Consider the following 17,173-nt stretch of genomic DNA (forward strand, 5'->3'; position numbering starts at 1 on the left):
TCAGAACTGTGTTAGAAATTGCTCTAAGTAAACAAGCAGATGCCAAAATAGATGGTTACACAAGGAGCTCACACTAAAACTATAATTTTTTATTTAAAGTAGTTAATTTTAACGACTACCTCCTTTTTAATAATAGCAAATTTGTTTTATTGCATCGATTGCAAACTTCCAGGTGCACACTAAAACACCTCAAACCATGTGTGCTGTGTGCTAAAAGACAGGAATTAGTTGTCACCTCAAAAACACCTGAACATCAGAAGTCTCTGAACTGACATGTTTATAAAAACAAAAGGAAGAGGAATGTGAGGAAGTAGTAGGTGATGTACAGTATAGTGAGGGCATACTGCCTTGTTGATAATAATACAAATCTTAAGAGAGACCTTAAGAGTATTTGCATCCATTATTCATCAAAATCCTGAGTTGAACAAGAAAAAAAGTTGAGTCGAACATTGACAAAAACTGAAAAGACAGGAAGCTGAGAATGCTATTAAATAGACAATAAGTATATTGGGTTGTGCTTTGACATTATATAATTGTTATATATTCTAATTATATTTCTAAAAGAAAAGACATGACCCAACAGAGACTGTTATGTCCACAGCACACCTATGTAACACTGTACAGTCCCTGCGGTCAGCCGATGGGCAGAGGGGAGTGTGGTCGGGAAAGAGGGAGGAGATGGAGAGGAGTTATCGCAGGAATGCTGACGTGACCGCAGTGCGAGAGGAACGGTGCCACTGGTCAGGCCAGGCAGAAAGCCTCCCCTCTCCCAGCTCACCCTGTGCTTGATCCAGAGGGGTAAATTATCCTAGGATCCTCTATTTATACAGTGTGTATATTTACAGCAGTGGATGATTGGGATGCTGCAATGTGTGAAAGCAATGCGAAAACGTTGCCATCCTTTCTGGGAAACAGTTATTCTGAAGCAGAGAGAGTTGATGCTGGCTGATGCTGGCAAAGCTGAATAACATAACTGCCATGACTTTGAGGGCTTGGTCCACTGAACCTGCCCTGAACTAAACCAGTCGAAGTTTAAATGAAATTAATCAGACATTTATTTTTATTTCATTACAATCCTACTATATTCAGGTTTCTTTATTTTTTTTTTTTTTATTATTATAATTTTTTATATAAAGTAATATCATAATAATGTAAATGACAGAAAATCCTGACATTCCTTTAGAAACCCAATAATAAAACATGTCCTAAAGGTACTAAAGATTGCCCGCTTTGCTTTAAAGTGACATAATTTATATACAAGTGCTGATTGGCTAGCATGTGGCTGTCAACATACTTGTTGACAATATTTTCACTTTATTGGACATGTAGAGGCACCCTTCTTTTGCCCAACCGTGACTGTATTGACATAGTAGCATGTTGTCTGTTAGCATGCTTGACTTATACTATGGCTGAAGAGGTGAAGGGGTTGAATGCTGGTAGAGGCGTTCATCTGTAATCTATGTATCCTTAGACAGTGATGCATGGCCACAACTGTGGCGTACAGCTGCATGTAGCCATAGGTTAAAATGTCAGATGTAATGCTGGGAGATGTTAAACCGCTATAACGTTACTGGACCTGGGAATGGTACTGCCAATAATGATTTAATATGACTTTTGTTTATAAGCAAATGATTGACACTTATTAGAAATCAAGTTTTTAGTTAGTCTAGTGACTAAATGTATATGCACACCTTTTCTGTGGAGCTCTGTGATTTCGAGATCAGAACAACTGTATACATTTAATTTAATATGACAAATCTTACATTTATTTTGCTGTGCTGACTGGTTTCCACTAATCACTCAGTACTACACCAAGTGTCCACTTTAGGTGCTTGACTATGCATCGGTTACAAGCGCACCAAAAGTTATTTTAGCAAAGTAACAAAATAGAAACAGACTCATCAAGCACCCATGGCATGCTGGCTATTCGGCGAATGCTAACAGGGTTTTTTCACAAGGGTTGCTAAGAGTGGTGTAGTGTTGTCCACAACATGTATTCGAATAAACAGAGTGCCCTTTATTTTGGTTCATGTTATTAAAGGCATCAAACAATTCATTAGTGGAACAGTAGATGTACGATTTGCATTGTTAAATTCTGTGTATATTTACCCTCCTTGAAGATATATGACCTTTGTGTTCTCCAAGGGATTTCTGCTTCACAATGTGCTGAAAGGTCTGAATCACAGCAAATTTAAACCCATAAATTCATGCTTTGGCTGGTATTTCATAAAACTTCCTATCCATCTGAACGTAGTGAGGGTCACTGGGTCAGAGGGAAATGTAAATGCTATATTTTAATTATATTAAATTATGTGTGTGATTAATAAATGTAAAAATTCCATTGTTGGTTAATGAAAACCAATGCATTAACTAATGTTAACAAATTGAACCTTATTATATAAAGTGTTACCAGGGAAAACTGTACATTGGGGCATACTTAAACATCAAAACACATGTTCAGTAATATGGTGCTTCAAGCAGATTACTCTTATTGAGCTAACAGTAATGGAGTTGATTAGTACTAATAAACTAGAAAATGTCAGATATCAGAGAAAATGATGACCAAAACTAAAATATTATTGGTCATTTAATCGGATATGTGAGGTGGTATCCACACTGCTCCATAAATGGAAAGAGGGTATTTATATCTAGATGTGACCACAAGGTTTCCATACACAGTATGTATTCTCAAGTATCTACCCTGATTCTCACTTCAGCTAGGTCATGCTAAGCTAAAGTCGCAACATAAAAACAAGAACAAAATAAAGTAGTGTTTTAAAGCTTTCCTTTTTTTTTATTAAGTATTCATAAATAAGGCTTATAGTTAAAGTATATGAATAAATAAGGCCTAATCAAAGAATGAAAGCTATTTATCCACCTTTTTCGCAATTGATGCTGGATGCTTGTATTGGCGAGCTATATCATGTGTCACATTAAGAGATAAACTCAATGTACTCCTGACAGCCATGGGGGATTTCCATCATCATCCGGTGGACGCATTTAAAATCCCATCCCCAGTGACTGCAATTGCAAAAGATATATTTGGACTCTCTAGAAATAAAATTATATGAGAGGATTTTTTTCAGGCAGGCAGCAGGACATCATGCCTGTTAGGTCAAACTATGCTTATGGTTGGCAAATAAAGTGTCATTAGGTAATGTGCCTGAATATTCAACTTTCAACCTTTCAACAACTTAGTGCTGCTGATTATTTGCATGGATGCTTGTGTAACTGGAAGAATTAAGGAAAATCAAAAAGAAAACACTTGTTTTTATAATTTCATTAAAATACAGGGCCCTTGGGTAGCCTTTCTGCACCTGTTTAACCAACTGGACCGTGTATTGTGTAGCTTGACCTTTCAACTGCCCCATGAAGTGACCCCCCAAGTTATAAGCATGTGAACTATTGTACAGTAACTCAATAAACAATTTCATCTAAACACATAATGAATTTATTGACTGTAAAGTGTTATTAGAAAAAAAGTATCAACACACACACACACACACACACACACACACACACACACACACACACACACACACACACACACACACACACACACACACACACACACACACACACACACAAGTTCTCATGTTTTATGGGGACATTCCAAAGACATAATGATTTTATACTGTACAAGCAGTATATTCTATCCACTAACCCTAAATCTACCGTTAAACCTACCCATCACAAAAAAAAACAAAAAAAAAGGTATTATAAGATTTATAATATGTGTATGCCAGAACCACACACACACCAACAAATACAATTATTTTTAAATAATTATTTTAATTTATTTTAAATCAATTATGGGAATGTATTACATTTAATATTGTTTATATTTTAATATAATTTATGAGATGACAAATTTCAATTTCATATTTTGTCCCTACCACTCCAACAGAAGGCGCTGTCACTACTTGATGGCTATATCTATAGTTATTTTGGCAAGGTAAACTAAATGGATACTTTTAAATAATACATTCTCATGAATAAGAAGTTAAACATCAGATGCCCTGACCATTTTTTAGACCCAAAAAAAAGAAAAAGGTTCTAGGGCAACCACACCCATTTCTATTCCTTGAAGTATTTGTCAAACATATCACAAATCAGAGGCCAAACAAATATGGACATCAGAATTTCACAACAGAACATGTTTGTCTTGGCTTATGTCTTTATCCTTTCTTTTTCATTTCTATAGGAAAATGTATGTTACTGTTCTTAATATGAACTTCTTTTTTGCTTTCAGTGGGTAAGGAAGGAGAAAAAGGGAGGGAGGGGTAGAGTGAATGCAAGCAACACTTTGGGGGGCTGTCCCATGTGCTGCCTTAAATTAGCCGTGGGAGAGGTTGGACTGAGGGTGGAGCTTTGTGCTGTCACTATCTCCCTAAGTATTACCTGCAGTGCTTCAGTAGGTTGGCTGCACTTGTACTGTGTGTAAGGACAGAGAGTGGGGATACATAGCAGTGAAAACCAAGCCTTGAGAAATCAAGGGCACCATCCTAAATCTGCAGTGCATCTATTTGAGCAAGTTCATGCAGTGCAACTTGCTGTAGATATGGCTGGTTGTCTGCAAAGAGGAAGACTGAGTGCAGCAGGAGCACCTCTGAAGTGCCTGTTTATTTTGATTTCATTAGGATGTTGTCTCTCTAAAGTGGACGCAGATCCTTTCAACACAGCTTTCCGCCATAGTCAGAGACCTGGACCTACCACTGAAACAATCTTGGTAGCCAACAATGGGATTAGAGTTCCCTTTGGACGCTCCATCTATCTGGATTCTATCAATGACCTTGTGACTGAAGTGCACGCAGGAGACCGCTGTCACATTACAGTTCTGGACAATGACCCACTGGCTCAGAGACCTGGAATGCTAACACCCAAGAAGTTCCCCTGTGCTTTTGGTGCAGAAGAGGTGAAATATACTCACTTTGGTTCCCGGAGCCCAAGCAAAGACCACATTAAACTACAACTGAGGTATGACTCCAACACAGACACAGTGGTGATTCCTCTGATTCTTGAAGTAGAAGTGGTCTTTCAGCAACTGGAGATTGTCACTCGTAACATGCCTCTGGTTGTGGACAAGCTCAATGGGCTAAGCAACCCAATTGACAAAAAAACTTTGGAGTTTGCATTTGAAGATGGTGTCACTACATGCAAGGTGACCACACTGGTTGGTGCAGGCAAACTTCCCAGGTATGGTGGTCTTACTGATAACTCTGTTAATGGCCAGATGATTAATTGCGATGATTTTGTCAAGAAGGGAATTCAGTATCAACACACCGCAACTACCAACTCTCCTAACAGAGACTACATTCCAATGCTAGTGGAAGTACAAGATAATGATGGTAATACTATTCAACAAGAACATTTCCAGATAATGGTTAGAATTAAAGAGGGTAATGAAAATACACCACCAAAACCTAGCTTTATATCTATGATGATGATGGAGATTGACCAGTTTGTGATGACAGCCATTACATTGGATATGCTGGCAGCTGAGGATATTGAATCAGATTCTGATGAATTAATCTTTAACATAACATCTCCCTTGGGCTATCAGCAGGGATATATTATCAGTACAGATGATCAAAACCAGCCAATCACTTCTTTCCATCAGAGAGATATTAAAGATCTTAAGATCGCTTACAAGCCTCCCTCTGAGGATTCAGACTTAGAAAGAATTTTTCAGATTGAATTTGAAATTGTTGACACTGATGGGGCTGTTTCAGATCCTTTTGCGTTCATGATTGTTGTGAAGCCAATGAACACTTTAGCTCCGGTAGTAACCAAAAATACCGGACAGCTGCTTTTTGAGGGTCAATCAAGACCACTATCCAGCTCACAAAATTTAGAGATCAGTGATGAAGATAATCTTGATGATGTGAAGATTACTGTTATTGATGGCTTGAAACATGGAGAGCTGACTGTGCTAGGGTCTCAACGGAAATTTTTTACTCCAGCTGATCTAGATGCAGGCATTGTTGTGTACCAGCACGATGGAAGCGACACTTACAGTGACAACATTATATTCAGAATGACTGATGGAAGTGATGAAGTAGAGTTTTTATTCCCCATCACAATAGCCCCAACTGATGATGAACCCCCTATTATAAATGCAAACACTGGTATTGTGCTTTTTAAAAATGAAGTGATGCAAATCTCGCCCTTTATCCTGAGTGCCACTGACATTGATTCTGAGGATTCAACAATTAAATTCATATTAGAAGAGCCATTCTCAGCAATTGGTGAGCTGCTCATAAAACAGGTGGAGCCTCCTCCAGATCCATCTGCATGGAAATTTAGTGCAACAGATGAGATGTTTGAACAGGTGGTGACAGAATGGTTTCAGCAGGATATTCTGGATGGGAAGCTGTTCTATCGTCACAAAGGTCCTCATAGTACCACCACTGTGATTGACCAGTTTGCCTTTAGAGTGCAGGATGACAATGACCCACCAAATCAATCAGGAGAGCATGTGTTCATAATTAAAATCCACCCGGTGGATGACATTCCTCCAGAACTTTACTCTGGCACCACATTACACATGACAGTCAAAGAATATGAGCTGACATTTTTTAAGAAGAAATTTCTACGTTACACAGATCTGGACTGTGATGACAGGGATCTTAAATACACCATTGTCAAACCTCCTACTGACACAGATGAAAACAGCCCTGTTCCTCTTGGCGCCATTGTACTGACTGATAGCCCTGACATCATAATCAGTGAGTTTACACAAGCTCAGGTTAACCACCATAAAGTGGCATACAAACCCCCAGACCAAGAACTCGGTATTACTCCAAAAGTGGTCCAGTTTTCATTCAGTGTGGAGGACACTGCTAGTAATTCTGTTGATGGACTTTTTACAATCTTTTTACAGCCTGTTGACAACAAACCCCCTGTAATTACTAATACTGGTTTCACTGTTCTGGAGCGAAATACTTATATAATAACCAAAAATGAACTTGATGCCTCTGACCAGGACACAGAGGATGAGAATATTAAATTTATAGTGACCCAGATTCCCAGGTTTGGGCAGCTGCAATATTTAGGAATTGACATGTCTAATGGGGAAACATTTGTGTTGGAGGACATTGAAAACAGCCGACTGGCCTACATCCACAGTGGTGAAGAATCTCTTCACGATGTCTTTAAGCTGGACATTAGCGATGGCTTTCATGAAGTCCCCATTGTTGTCAAGATCAGCATCAAGCCTGTCGATGATGAAACTCCAAAAATTATGTTACCGGCAGGTTTGTTAGGCACGTCCATTGATGTACTTGAGAATGGTGCAACAGAAATCACCAGCAATGTTATTCAGGGTCGTGATGAAGACACAGATGACCTCATGCTGACTTTCATAGTTGAGGAGCCTCCTAAGCTAGGAGAAATAATGGTGAATGGAGCTCCTGCTGAGCGCTTCACCCAGCAAGACATAATAAATGGCGTGGTCGTCTATGTTCACACTAGTGGTGAAATTGGCCCCATCAAAGAGCATGATTCTTTCAATCTCACAATATCTGACATGTCAGATGAATGGGTTGTTGGTGGCAACAAAGTTCAAGGGGTCCGTGTCCAAGTCACCATTCTTCCTGTAGACAGCATTCCACCTATTGTTAATGTAGGTGGCCAATTTGTAGTCGTCGAGGGTGAGAAAAATGTTATCACATTGGAGCACATTCAAGCTGAGGACATTGACACTGATAATGATGATATATTGTGCACTATCATCGTTCAGTCCACATCTGGCTATGTGGAGAACATTTCCCCAGCTCCTGGGTCTGAAAAATCCAGAGTAGGCACTGCCATCACTGCATTCACCATTAAAGATGTTGGTCTAGGCCACATCTATTATGTCCAAAGCATTCATAAGGGTGTTGAGCCAGTGGAGGACAGATTTACTTTCCGCTGCTCAGATGGCATTAACTTTTCAGAAAGGCACTTTTTCCCCATTGTCATTATCCCAGCCAATGACGAAAAGCCAGAGATTTTCATTCGTGAGTTTGTTGTCATGGAGGGGATGAGTTTGGTTATTGACACACCTATTTTGAATGCTGCAGATGCAGATATCCCAAGTGATGAATTAGTTTTTGAAATACTTAAAAACCCAAAACATGGAAACATAGTTCAGCAGTTGAGCACTGGGACAGTCCCAGTGGTGACATTTACCTTAGAGCAGATCAAGGAGGCTTCCAATATTGTTTATGAGCATGATGACTCTGAAACCAAGGAAGACAGATTTGATATTCGACTCACTGATGGGAAGCACACTGTTGAAGAGAAGGTCATCATAATGGTCATTCCTGTTGATGATGAAACCCCAAGGATGGCCATCAATGATGGCCTTGAAGTAGAAATTGGAGAAACCAAAGTAATTAGTAACAGAGTCCTGAAGGCCACAGATCTGGATTCTGAGGACAAAGAGCTTACTTACATTATCCGTTATGGCCCTGGCCAAGGCTACCTTCATAGAATTACCAAACATGGAGTTGTAATTGGCAACATTAGTATTGGAATGAATTTCACTCAAGATGAACTTGACAAACAGTTGATCCAGTACGTTCACACAGGGCAGGAGGGTGTCCGTGACCTGCTAAAGTTTGACGTAACTGATGGAATCAATCCTCTCATTGATCGGTACTTCTACATTAATATTGGCAGCATGGACATGGTCTTCCCTGATGTTATCAACAAGGGTGTGACACTCAAAGAGGGAGGTAAGGTCACCTTGACCACAGACCTTCTCAGCACAACTGACATCAACAGTCCAGATGAATATCTAAGTTTCAGTATTACTCGTGCTCCTAGCAGGGGCCATCTTGAGAGTACTGATCTCCCAGGGGTGCCCATCTCCACCTTCACTCAGCTGCAGTTAGCTGGAAACAAGGTCTACTACATCCATACATCTGACGATGAAGTGAAGATGGACAGCTTTGAGTTTGAGGTGACAGATGGCTATAACCCTGTCTTCCGCACCTTCCGTGTATCCATTACAGATGTCGACAACAAGAAGCCAGTCTTGATGATCAACAAGCTTGTGCTGGGGGAGGGAGAAACCAAGCTGATCACACCATTTGAACTGACAGTGGAGGACCGTGACACACCAGACAACCTGCTGCGATTTGTAGTGACTCAAGTGCCAGTTCACGGTCAGCTTCTGTTCAATGGAACACAAGTCATTACATCATTCACCAAGCAGGATCTAAATGAAAACCGTATTACTTACAGGCATGACGGCACAGAGACAAATGAAGACAGCTTCTCCTTCACAATTACTGATGGGACTCACACAGAATTTTATGTTTTCCCTGATACTGTATATGAAACTCGTAAGCCTCAGATGATGACTATTCATATTAGCACAGTGGACAATGGGGTGCCTCAAATCATAGTAAACAAAGCAGCACCCACTCTTAGGGTTCTTCATACTGGGCACCTTGGATTTTTGATTACCAGCAAAGCTCTAAAGGCTGAGGACAGAGACAGCCCAAACAAAGTGCTTCAGTATGTTGTAACCGAGACCCCTCTTCATGGCTTTATCATGAATTCTGCTTTGGGGAATGATAGCATCAATTCCTTCTCACAGGGTAAGTTATACTTATTTTCCTTTTTGTTTCCTAAATATTTTATGCAAAACCTGCCACTGTTATTTAAGATTTATTAATCTCCGACTTCTCCAACTCTCATTTCTCGTCATTAGCTGATATTGATGATATGAAGATTTGCTATGTGCTTCTTGATGGGTCCAATGCCACAAGTGACATATTCTACTTCAGCGTGGAAGACAATGGTAAGAATGTCTCTTCCTTGCCCCTCTCATTAACTGAAAGTGTCATGTGTCAGTAAAGCTGCTTTTGGAATTACCAAGCTTTCAGGTGCTTATTTAAATCAATTTTGCTGAAGGGGACTTTTCTAGGTTTTCTAGGTTAGGAGAGTGTTTCTTTGTCAGTCAATATAAAAAGTAAACAAATCACTTTTTTTATAGTAAAGTGATAGTTAAAGATTGGAACTATGTGGTGGTTCAATGCTTTCAAAACTTTCTGAGTTTAACTGTGAGATTTGGAAATCCTACTGTATGCCCCCTCAGCATGACACATATACACAGAAACACTTTAAAAAAAGGATAAAGCAAAGAATAATTTTTTTCAACTTGGATGAGCCTGGACAAGTAGAGCTTTAGTGGTCAGCAAATAATAGCAATACGCTAACGTGCTTGTGTACACTGTGTAGGAATTTCTCCCATCTAGCGGTGAAATTGTATTTTGCATTAAAACAAATAGTGCTCTCTAGCGCCTCGCTTTTTCAAATGTGTGTTGCAACTACGGTAGCCGTTATGTACCAAGAAGCTATGACAACATGTCTTCCAATAGAACTTCATCGAGTTTAACTATACATGTTCTATTGTTATGCTGCCTATATAATAAATTACACAACCAATGAAAAAAAGCTTGTAATTTAGACCGTAACATTGACTTAGATGATGACAGCACAGTCCATTCTATCTGCCGTTGACCTGAGAACACACACACACACTCATCTGGAAAGTGAGTTGTGAGTCCTCAGCCATCTCTATCTATGAAAGCTGTGTTTCAATTACTGAAAAGCGTTGAGGTAGGCTAGTGCTTTTAGTCCCTCTCTGCTATTATAGTTTTTCAAAATGGCGGAATGACATGGAAGTCTCCTTTGACTTAACCGTCCAATGTAAATAAAGATAAGAAATTCTTCGCTTACGAGGATAAGTCAGATCATTATCAGAGTTCATTTTACACCAATGAGAACATATTTATGAATAAAGACATTGATTTTAGCTAATAAAATACTTAAATTGCACAGTGTACCTTTAAATAAGGCTGTAGTTTTTTGGGGCACATTTTTTTTTTTACTTATATTTGAGTTTATATGATCAGCACAAATGAGATTGTGTATCTGTGTGAATTCCTTAATCGTAAATATAAAAAGTCGCAGACATTTGCTTTTTAGTAGTTTAACTTATGGCTCTTTAGCTGTGTCGGAACTGGAGCATGCACCAGGGCTGGCACTTCGTCTTTTTGGCAGCATTTCAGCTGGAGGCAGTCATTGCTATAAGAGCCAGGAAAAGATACACACTGTCAGAGGCCTAGCCAAGATGGTAGAAACAATACCATTTAGAAAGATTCAAAAGAAGCCAGGATTAAGAATTATTACTATTTGGAGGAAACTGTTTGTTTGTGTACATTTTAAAAACCTCAAATTGCCACATTACACAGTCTAAAATTCCTATAAGCTATAGCTAACAGAAAATAAATGGAACAGGTTCGCATACTCTCTGGACACTGAGACAGCATGTTGTAGGTGTGTTTACATGTACATTTCTCAAAGTAACTCTCATCTTCGGTTGAGGTTGACTTTATATTCTTTATGTTTGGCGTTTCAGAGACCCCAATGCTGTAAAAGCAATAATAGTCATTTCAAAATTAACCTTATTTCTTTTATTTTTTAATTATTTTTTCCCCTTTCAAATTCTCAGATGTAGTCAAAACGTGATATTACTGGGTTTTTAGTTTGTTTGTTGTTATAATTTAAACAGGTTGCACTTTTCAGAGATAAAATTTTATAAAAAAAATAATCAATTCTAATAAGACTAGGACAAGTCATGAAAAGTCAACGTTTTAGGTTGACGCATATAGCAGAAAAAAGACTGGGTACGCGACTGCTACTTACGTGTAACTTGCTTAAAAAGAGTTATTAAGTGCAATAAGCTGTGGAAAAAAACTGACCCGAAGCACATGCACAGAAAACCGCCTCTAAGACGAATTCTATTATATTCTGTACTCGAACGGTCAACTACACACACAGTTATGTCAAAATGCTTGTCTTGGCGAGTATTCACGTAAACACAGTCAGTTATGTCTTAAGTGAACGTAAACAGTTGGGAAAGAAATTGGATGTGAATAGGATCAGTGCATCAGGTAATAAAGTGACAGCAGCCTAATACAGTATACCTGCTGCTGTCTGTCAGTCAAATAACAAGAGAAAAAGAGAAAATCACTCAATAGTTGATTGAATAACTTTTGTAGTTTAATATAAATCAATGTACATTTAATTAATAAGAAGACTATGCAGTTTTATTTTTACATTTGATTATTCAGTTTTGTATTGTTTCTTACTTGCTTTGTAAGTCTAAGATTATCAGAATAAAGTTTAAACTGCCTACAGGTTTCAATTGAGCATATAAACTTCTAATTCACCAGGCTTTGTTTAATTATTGGCAAGTTGCAGATCATGACATTTTTCGTTATAATGTCACTTCCATTTGCTGTCAGCATTCACATAATACTTTTATAAAATACAAGCTTAGGTTTCATAACAGAATTTAAGCTGTTCGTATTAGGGACATAAATTATATCCAAAGCAATGTTATATGATCATTTGTTAGATGGTGGAATGCATTTCCTCCAGATTTGTGGCTCCAGCTACACTGACCCGGTGTAAGTGTAGAAGTCATTGCAGTCAGGGGTGTGTGTGTGTGTGTGTGTGTGTGTGTGTCAAGGAGCCGTGATCTGCTAACAGATCTCCTTTCAAAGATCCCTCTAAGCTAGGCTGAAACTCAAAGCCATCACAAGATATGCTGAAAACCTTGGGGCTTCCCCTTGCCTAATTCATCTTTTGAGATGTAAAATATCATGCTGCTAGGTTGGGATTGGATTTTCTTCCAACAATTTTTTCAAAAATTATAATAATTTGTGAAAAGCCAGGGAGCTTAAACATAGACTCTGCTCCAAAACCTTGTGAACTTTTGATGCATCATAGGCGCTCTCTGGAGATTGTTCTAAAACATACCTTCAAAAAAGGAGGCATCGCATGTATCTGTTCTGTAAAACGCTTTGTAAAAGAATTATAATAATTAGGGGTGCACCGATACCAGTATCGGCCCGATACTGAGCTCATGTACTCGTAAAAATGCTCCGGTACCAACAACCGATACCAGGCAGCGTGTAAACAGTGTTTGTGTCTAGACAAAGAAACACTGACAACAGAGGGTATAATGGGGATAAAAAAAGAAGGCTGTCTTTGGCAAATGTCAATGGCAAAGAAAGTAAAACGAGGCATGTAGCTTATTAACGTTAACTGACGAGAGAGAGAGAGAGAGAGAGAGAGAGAGAGAGAGAGAGAGAGAGAGAGAGAGAGAGAGAGAGAGAGAGAGAGAGAGAGAGAGAGAAGCGTCTTGCGCTTGTACGAATGAATTCATACAAGTTTATGTAAAAACGCCTGTCTTGGCAAGTATCCCAGTAAACAAAGTCGGTTATATCTCAAGTCAAACAGTAGACAGTATATTCAAATGTGGTCCGTGCGTTCGGTCTAAAAGGGGCAGCAGTTTAATAAACTTGCTGCTGTTTTAATGTTAATCAAACAATGGACAAATAATTACTTACTGCTCTTGACTAAATAGTCAAGAATAGCTACCCTTTTCAACTTTACAAAAATATCCATCTATATTTAATTTATACAGTAAAGAATATGCAATGTTTTTTCACATTTGATTACTTTATTCAAATTTCTGTACCTGTTAGATCTACCCGAAAAACTCTAAAAACACTGTTTACTTCATTTGTAGCCTTTCTTTGTTCTATTGTATTTATTTGTGCTATATATGTGTAATTTGATTATTTGTTCTTATTTTATTACGTTTATTTATTACGTAATGTTTTAAATTCACATTAATTAGGCTGGTAGTTTTTGTAGTATCAAAATTGTAATAAAGAATTGATATTTCACTGGTGTCTAAACATTTGTACCACTGACAGAATCCTCAGCACTGAGCCCTTCTGGAGCTGCTCTAACTATGTGATGTGCTATTAAATGAAAGATAAAATATGATAGAGCAATAGAATGAACAGTGAAAGTAACAGAAGCTCATACAATGCATTTTAGCAGGCTTAATTAAGCATGTAATAACTGAAGGAAATATATATTTGATGAACAAATTAAGCCAACTAATTTGATTTATATTATTTTGGTTTATCTTCTAATACATTTAAAAATTAAGTACCAAAGTACCAAACGAGTACCAAAAATGGGAGTATCGGAATCGGACTCATTCTGGAAAAAGGGGTATCGGTGCATCCCTAATGATAATCAGAGAGGGCGGAAAAAAATGATATAACTGTTGATGAATACTTTACTTTCAACATGAAAACAAATAGATTTTTTACTAAATTTGCCTCAATATTGTGTGGTATATTTTTCTGCTTTTTAGAGCATCACATTAGTTTAGCAACATGCTAACACCAAAACTAGACTGAAATCAATTGTGAGTCTACGGTTGTTTCCTGTGCAAATGAATGCCTGTTTTACGTTCCAAAACAGTGTCATACAAAGTTTCAGTTAGGATGCTGCCTTAGAAGGAAACTGCCTATGTTGGCAGTAGACAGTAAGATACTGTAGCTCACAAGGTTATAGAATAGACCCATAGACAATTTTAACATTAGACAAGTGTAATATAAAGCTGAAGAAAGCTGTATCTTAGAGATATACAAAAACTCTCTCAAGTTTGGAGGTTTCTTTTTCATCATAGACGTCTGCACCTAATCTGTGTGTCAGACATGTAAACACACAAAAGATTAACTGCTCTATGGTGCCAGTGGCTTTCACAACCACACTAAACACAGGACCCACATCGTCACTGCAACTCTCAGATTTACGATATTTTGTGAGAGTGCTAGAGGATATGTTGTATGGTTCTGGGGTTATTCTTATCTCTTACAGATGGCAGAGTTCTTCCTGTGATCTGAGCCTTAAGATCACCCTATGGGGCCTTTTCCTTTAAAGAGTACTTTCTCTTGATCTATCTCCTTCTGCCTACCACAGACAACTTAGGCGACTGGTGTCAAAAGAGATGTGGCTGGTCTGCCATGCCATAATTCATCACCCTGCAGTTTGGGGATCAGGTGCCTGGCTTTTGCAAATGTCACGTGGACAAGTACAGTACCTGCCAGTGTCCAGTTGTCAAATATTCCCCCAGTGGAATGCCTGGAATTACATGAGACGCCTAACATAGACTTCCAAGCTTGGTGTTTGTGAGATGCCATTATTAGATGCAGAGGAAATGGCTTAAGCTTCTCAGGTCAGAAAGATCTGACCCATATTTGAATATGACTTCATGTTGCCTCGTGAAGTCAGATAATTTTGGGTCTAATCTGAAGCATGGTCATGCATTTCATGTTTAGGATACTTAACATGGCCCTAGTAGTTCTGATGAATATAAAAGGATATAGATATATAAGCCAGTTTAGTCTTGCAATATGCTTCTAGCAGTGAATGTTGATATCCTCCTAGCGCTCCCTCCCATGCCTGAGGCTCTATATAACTACGGTATTCTATTGACCTGTGGCACTAAAGTGAAGATCTATCAGAACTATCAAACTCTACACTTACCACCATGTTGATGTATGCAACACGAGACTTTTTTACAAGCAAAAATTGTTAAAGACCCCCTGTGATGAAAATCAAGTTTTTAATGTTGTTTATATGTCTATGCAGGGTTTTTAATATGCTTTAATGCAAACCATTTGCAAATTCAGAAGTCAACACCATTGCTGAGTATTTTCTCCTTAAAACTGCAGTTTACCAAAGACAGTCTCAAAAACATAGTTTGAAATCACTGGTGTTTCTTGCGTCACAAACTACCTTATAACCAATCACGTCAACGTGCCGGCGGGCTTTAGCATATCATTAACTATCAGCTCATACCCGGTATATGTTTCTGTTGATATGAAAAAATTGGGCCACATTTTATAATATAGCGAGTGAATTATGAGTATGATGGATATTACGATGTTATAATGAATTAAATTACTTTCTTCACTGACGTTCTAAGTTGTTCAAAGAGTTTCTAAGGATGCTGATTTTTAGAAGGCAGCTGTCTGACTCTGAAATGGCAAACTGGAACATGGTTTGTGTAACATTAGTAACACATTATTAGCTGCTTGATAACGTAGTCAAGCCAATGGCTAATCATAATAATTACCGTTTTGTGTCCGACGTAGATATCAATACATAAAACGTGTTACCATTCTGATACACCGACGAGCCAGTATAATTTGCTTCCACTTCTTATTCTGAATCAGTTTCTGGTTCAATCAAATATGCCATTGTGTAACGTTTACTACAGTAAAGTTGACTGAGTGGATCAAGTATTATGAGCTTGTGTGATTGAGTGGAGGCGGGGACTAATTTGCATATTCATGGTTCCACGTATACTAAATGAAGCGAGGGTTAAATTCTAACTATTTTAAGGCATGAAGATTATGACATTTATTTTCACAGGAAAAAACTGTTAAATATTTCATTTTGGTAGTGATCAAAGGTTAGTTTTAAGGGATAAAATTGTTGACTACAGGGGGACTTTAAGTTGTATTCTTACCAATAATAGCAACAAAGTCATTCATTCCTTGGGGAATTATTACTGCCAGCCAGAAACACAGACATAATTACGGTTGGAAATGTAAATGTTAGTTTATGTAAAAGTCAGGAATACGTTTTTTCAAAAGCTTTAAGGCTAGGGTGACTTGAATGAGTGAGAATGTAACCATTACTTAGCCCTGCTTTCTTTTTATATATTATTGCAGTCATAAATACCTCCAGAGCTTCAGACATCCCCCTGTGACGCCTGAACCTATTCAATGAGTTAGCATCACTCACTGATGCTGATCTTTACTGGGCTTTACTCCCGCTCCAACTTTCAACAGAAACCCTTAAATTAAATGCTTCGCAACACCACAAAACTGCTATTGCACTGCTCAGATTCTCATGACTTATAGTGAACTAAAAACAACATTCTGAGAAAACGGTCTGAAACACTCATGAGAAAACATTCTGCTCTCACAGGGAGAAACTTTTGTGTTGTTTGTTCATTGTAGACACAAATCCCCCTAGAGTGTAGAAAGAAGCAGTAAGAACCATGACAGTGGGTTTGGGCCACCCAGACAGTGCCTGCTGTCCGCCTCAGTTGTTGCTCCCATGCACAGATAAAAGTTGACAAAAGGGGAGAACAAGGGAGGGGATAAGTGCAAGGAGTGAGGATACAGCTGTCAGTTCCCTCTCTTGGAATCTAAAAAACACTGAGAAATGGTGTGAGAAAGAGAAGAAAAAGTGCACAGTCAGAAAACTGAGGTGGCCCCCACGATCACTG

At 38.4% G+C, this 17,173-nt stretch overlaps 1 protein-coding gene across 1 annotated transcript in view; it reads left to right on the forward strand.

The window, feature by feature from the left end:
* Positions 1 to 4,350: 4,350 nt before the first annotated feature.
* Positions 4,351 to 17,173, forward strand: part of frem3 (Fras1 related extracellular matrix 3) — a 35,141-nt gene continuing 22,318 nt past the window's right edge. The window contains exons 1-2 of the mRNA XM_082163185.1: positions 4,351 to 9,590; positions 9,704 to 9,793. Of these exons, the coding sequence (XP_082019311.1) occupies positions 4,562 to 9,590; positions 9,704 to 9,793 (5,119 nt within the window). The 5' untranslated portion in view covers positions 4,351 to 4,561. The remainder of the gene's footprint in view (positions 9,591 to 9,703; positions 9,794 to 17,173) is intronic.

The sequence above is a fragment of the Leuciscus leuciscus genome, assembly GCF_965113295.1.
Source record: "Leuciscus leuciscus genome assembly, chromosome: 3".
Classification (NCBI taxonomy): domain Eukaryota; kingdom Metazoa; phylum Chordata; class Actinopteri; order Cypriniformes; family Leuciscidae; genus Leuciscus; species Leuciscus leuciscus.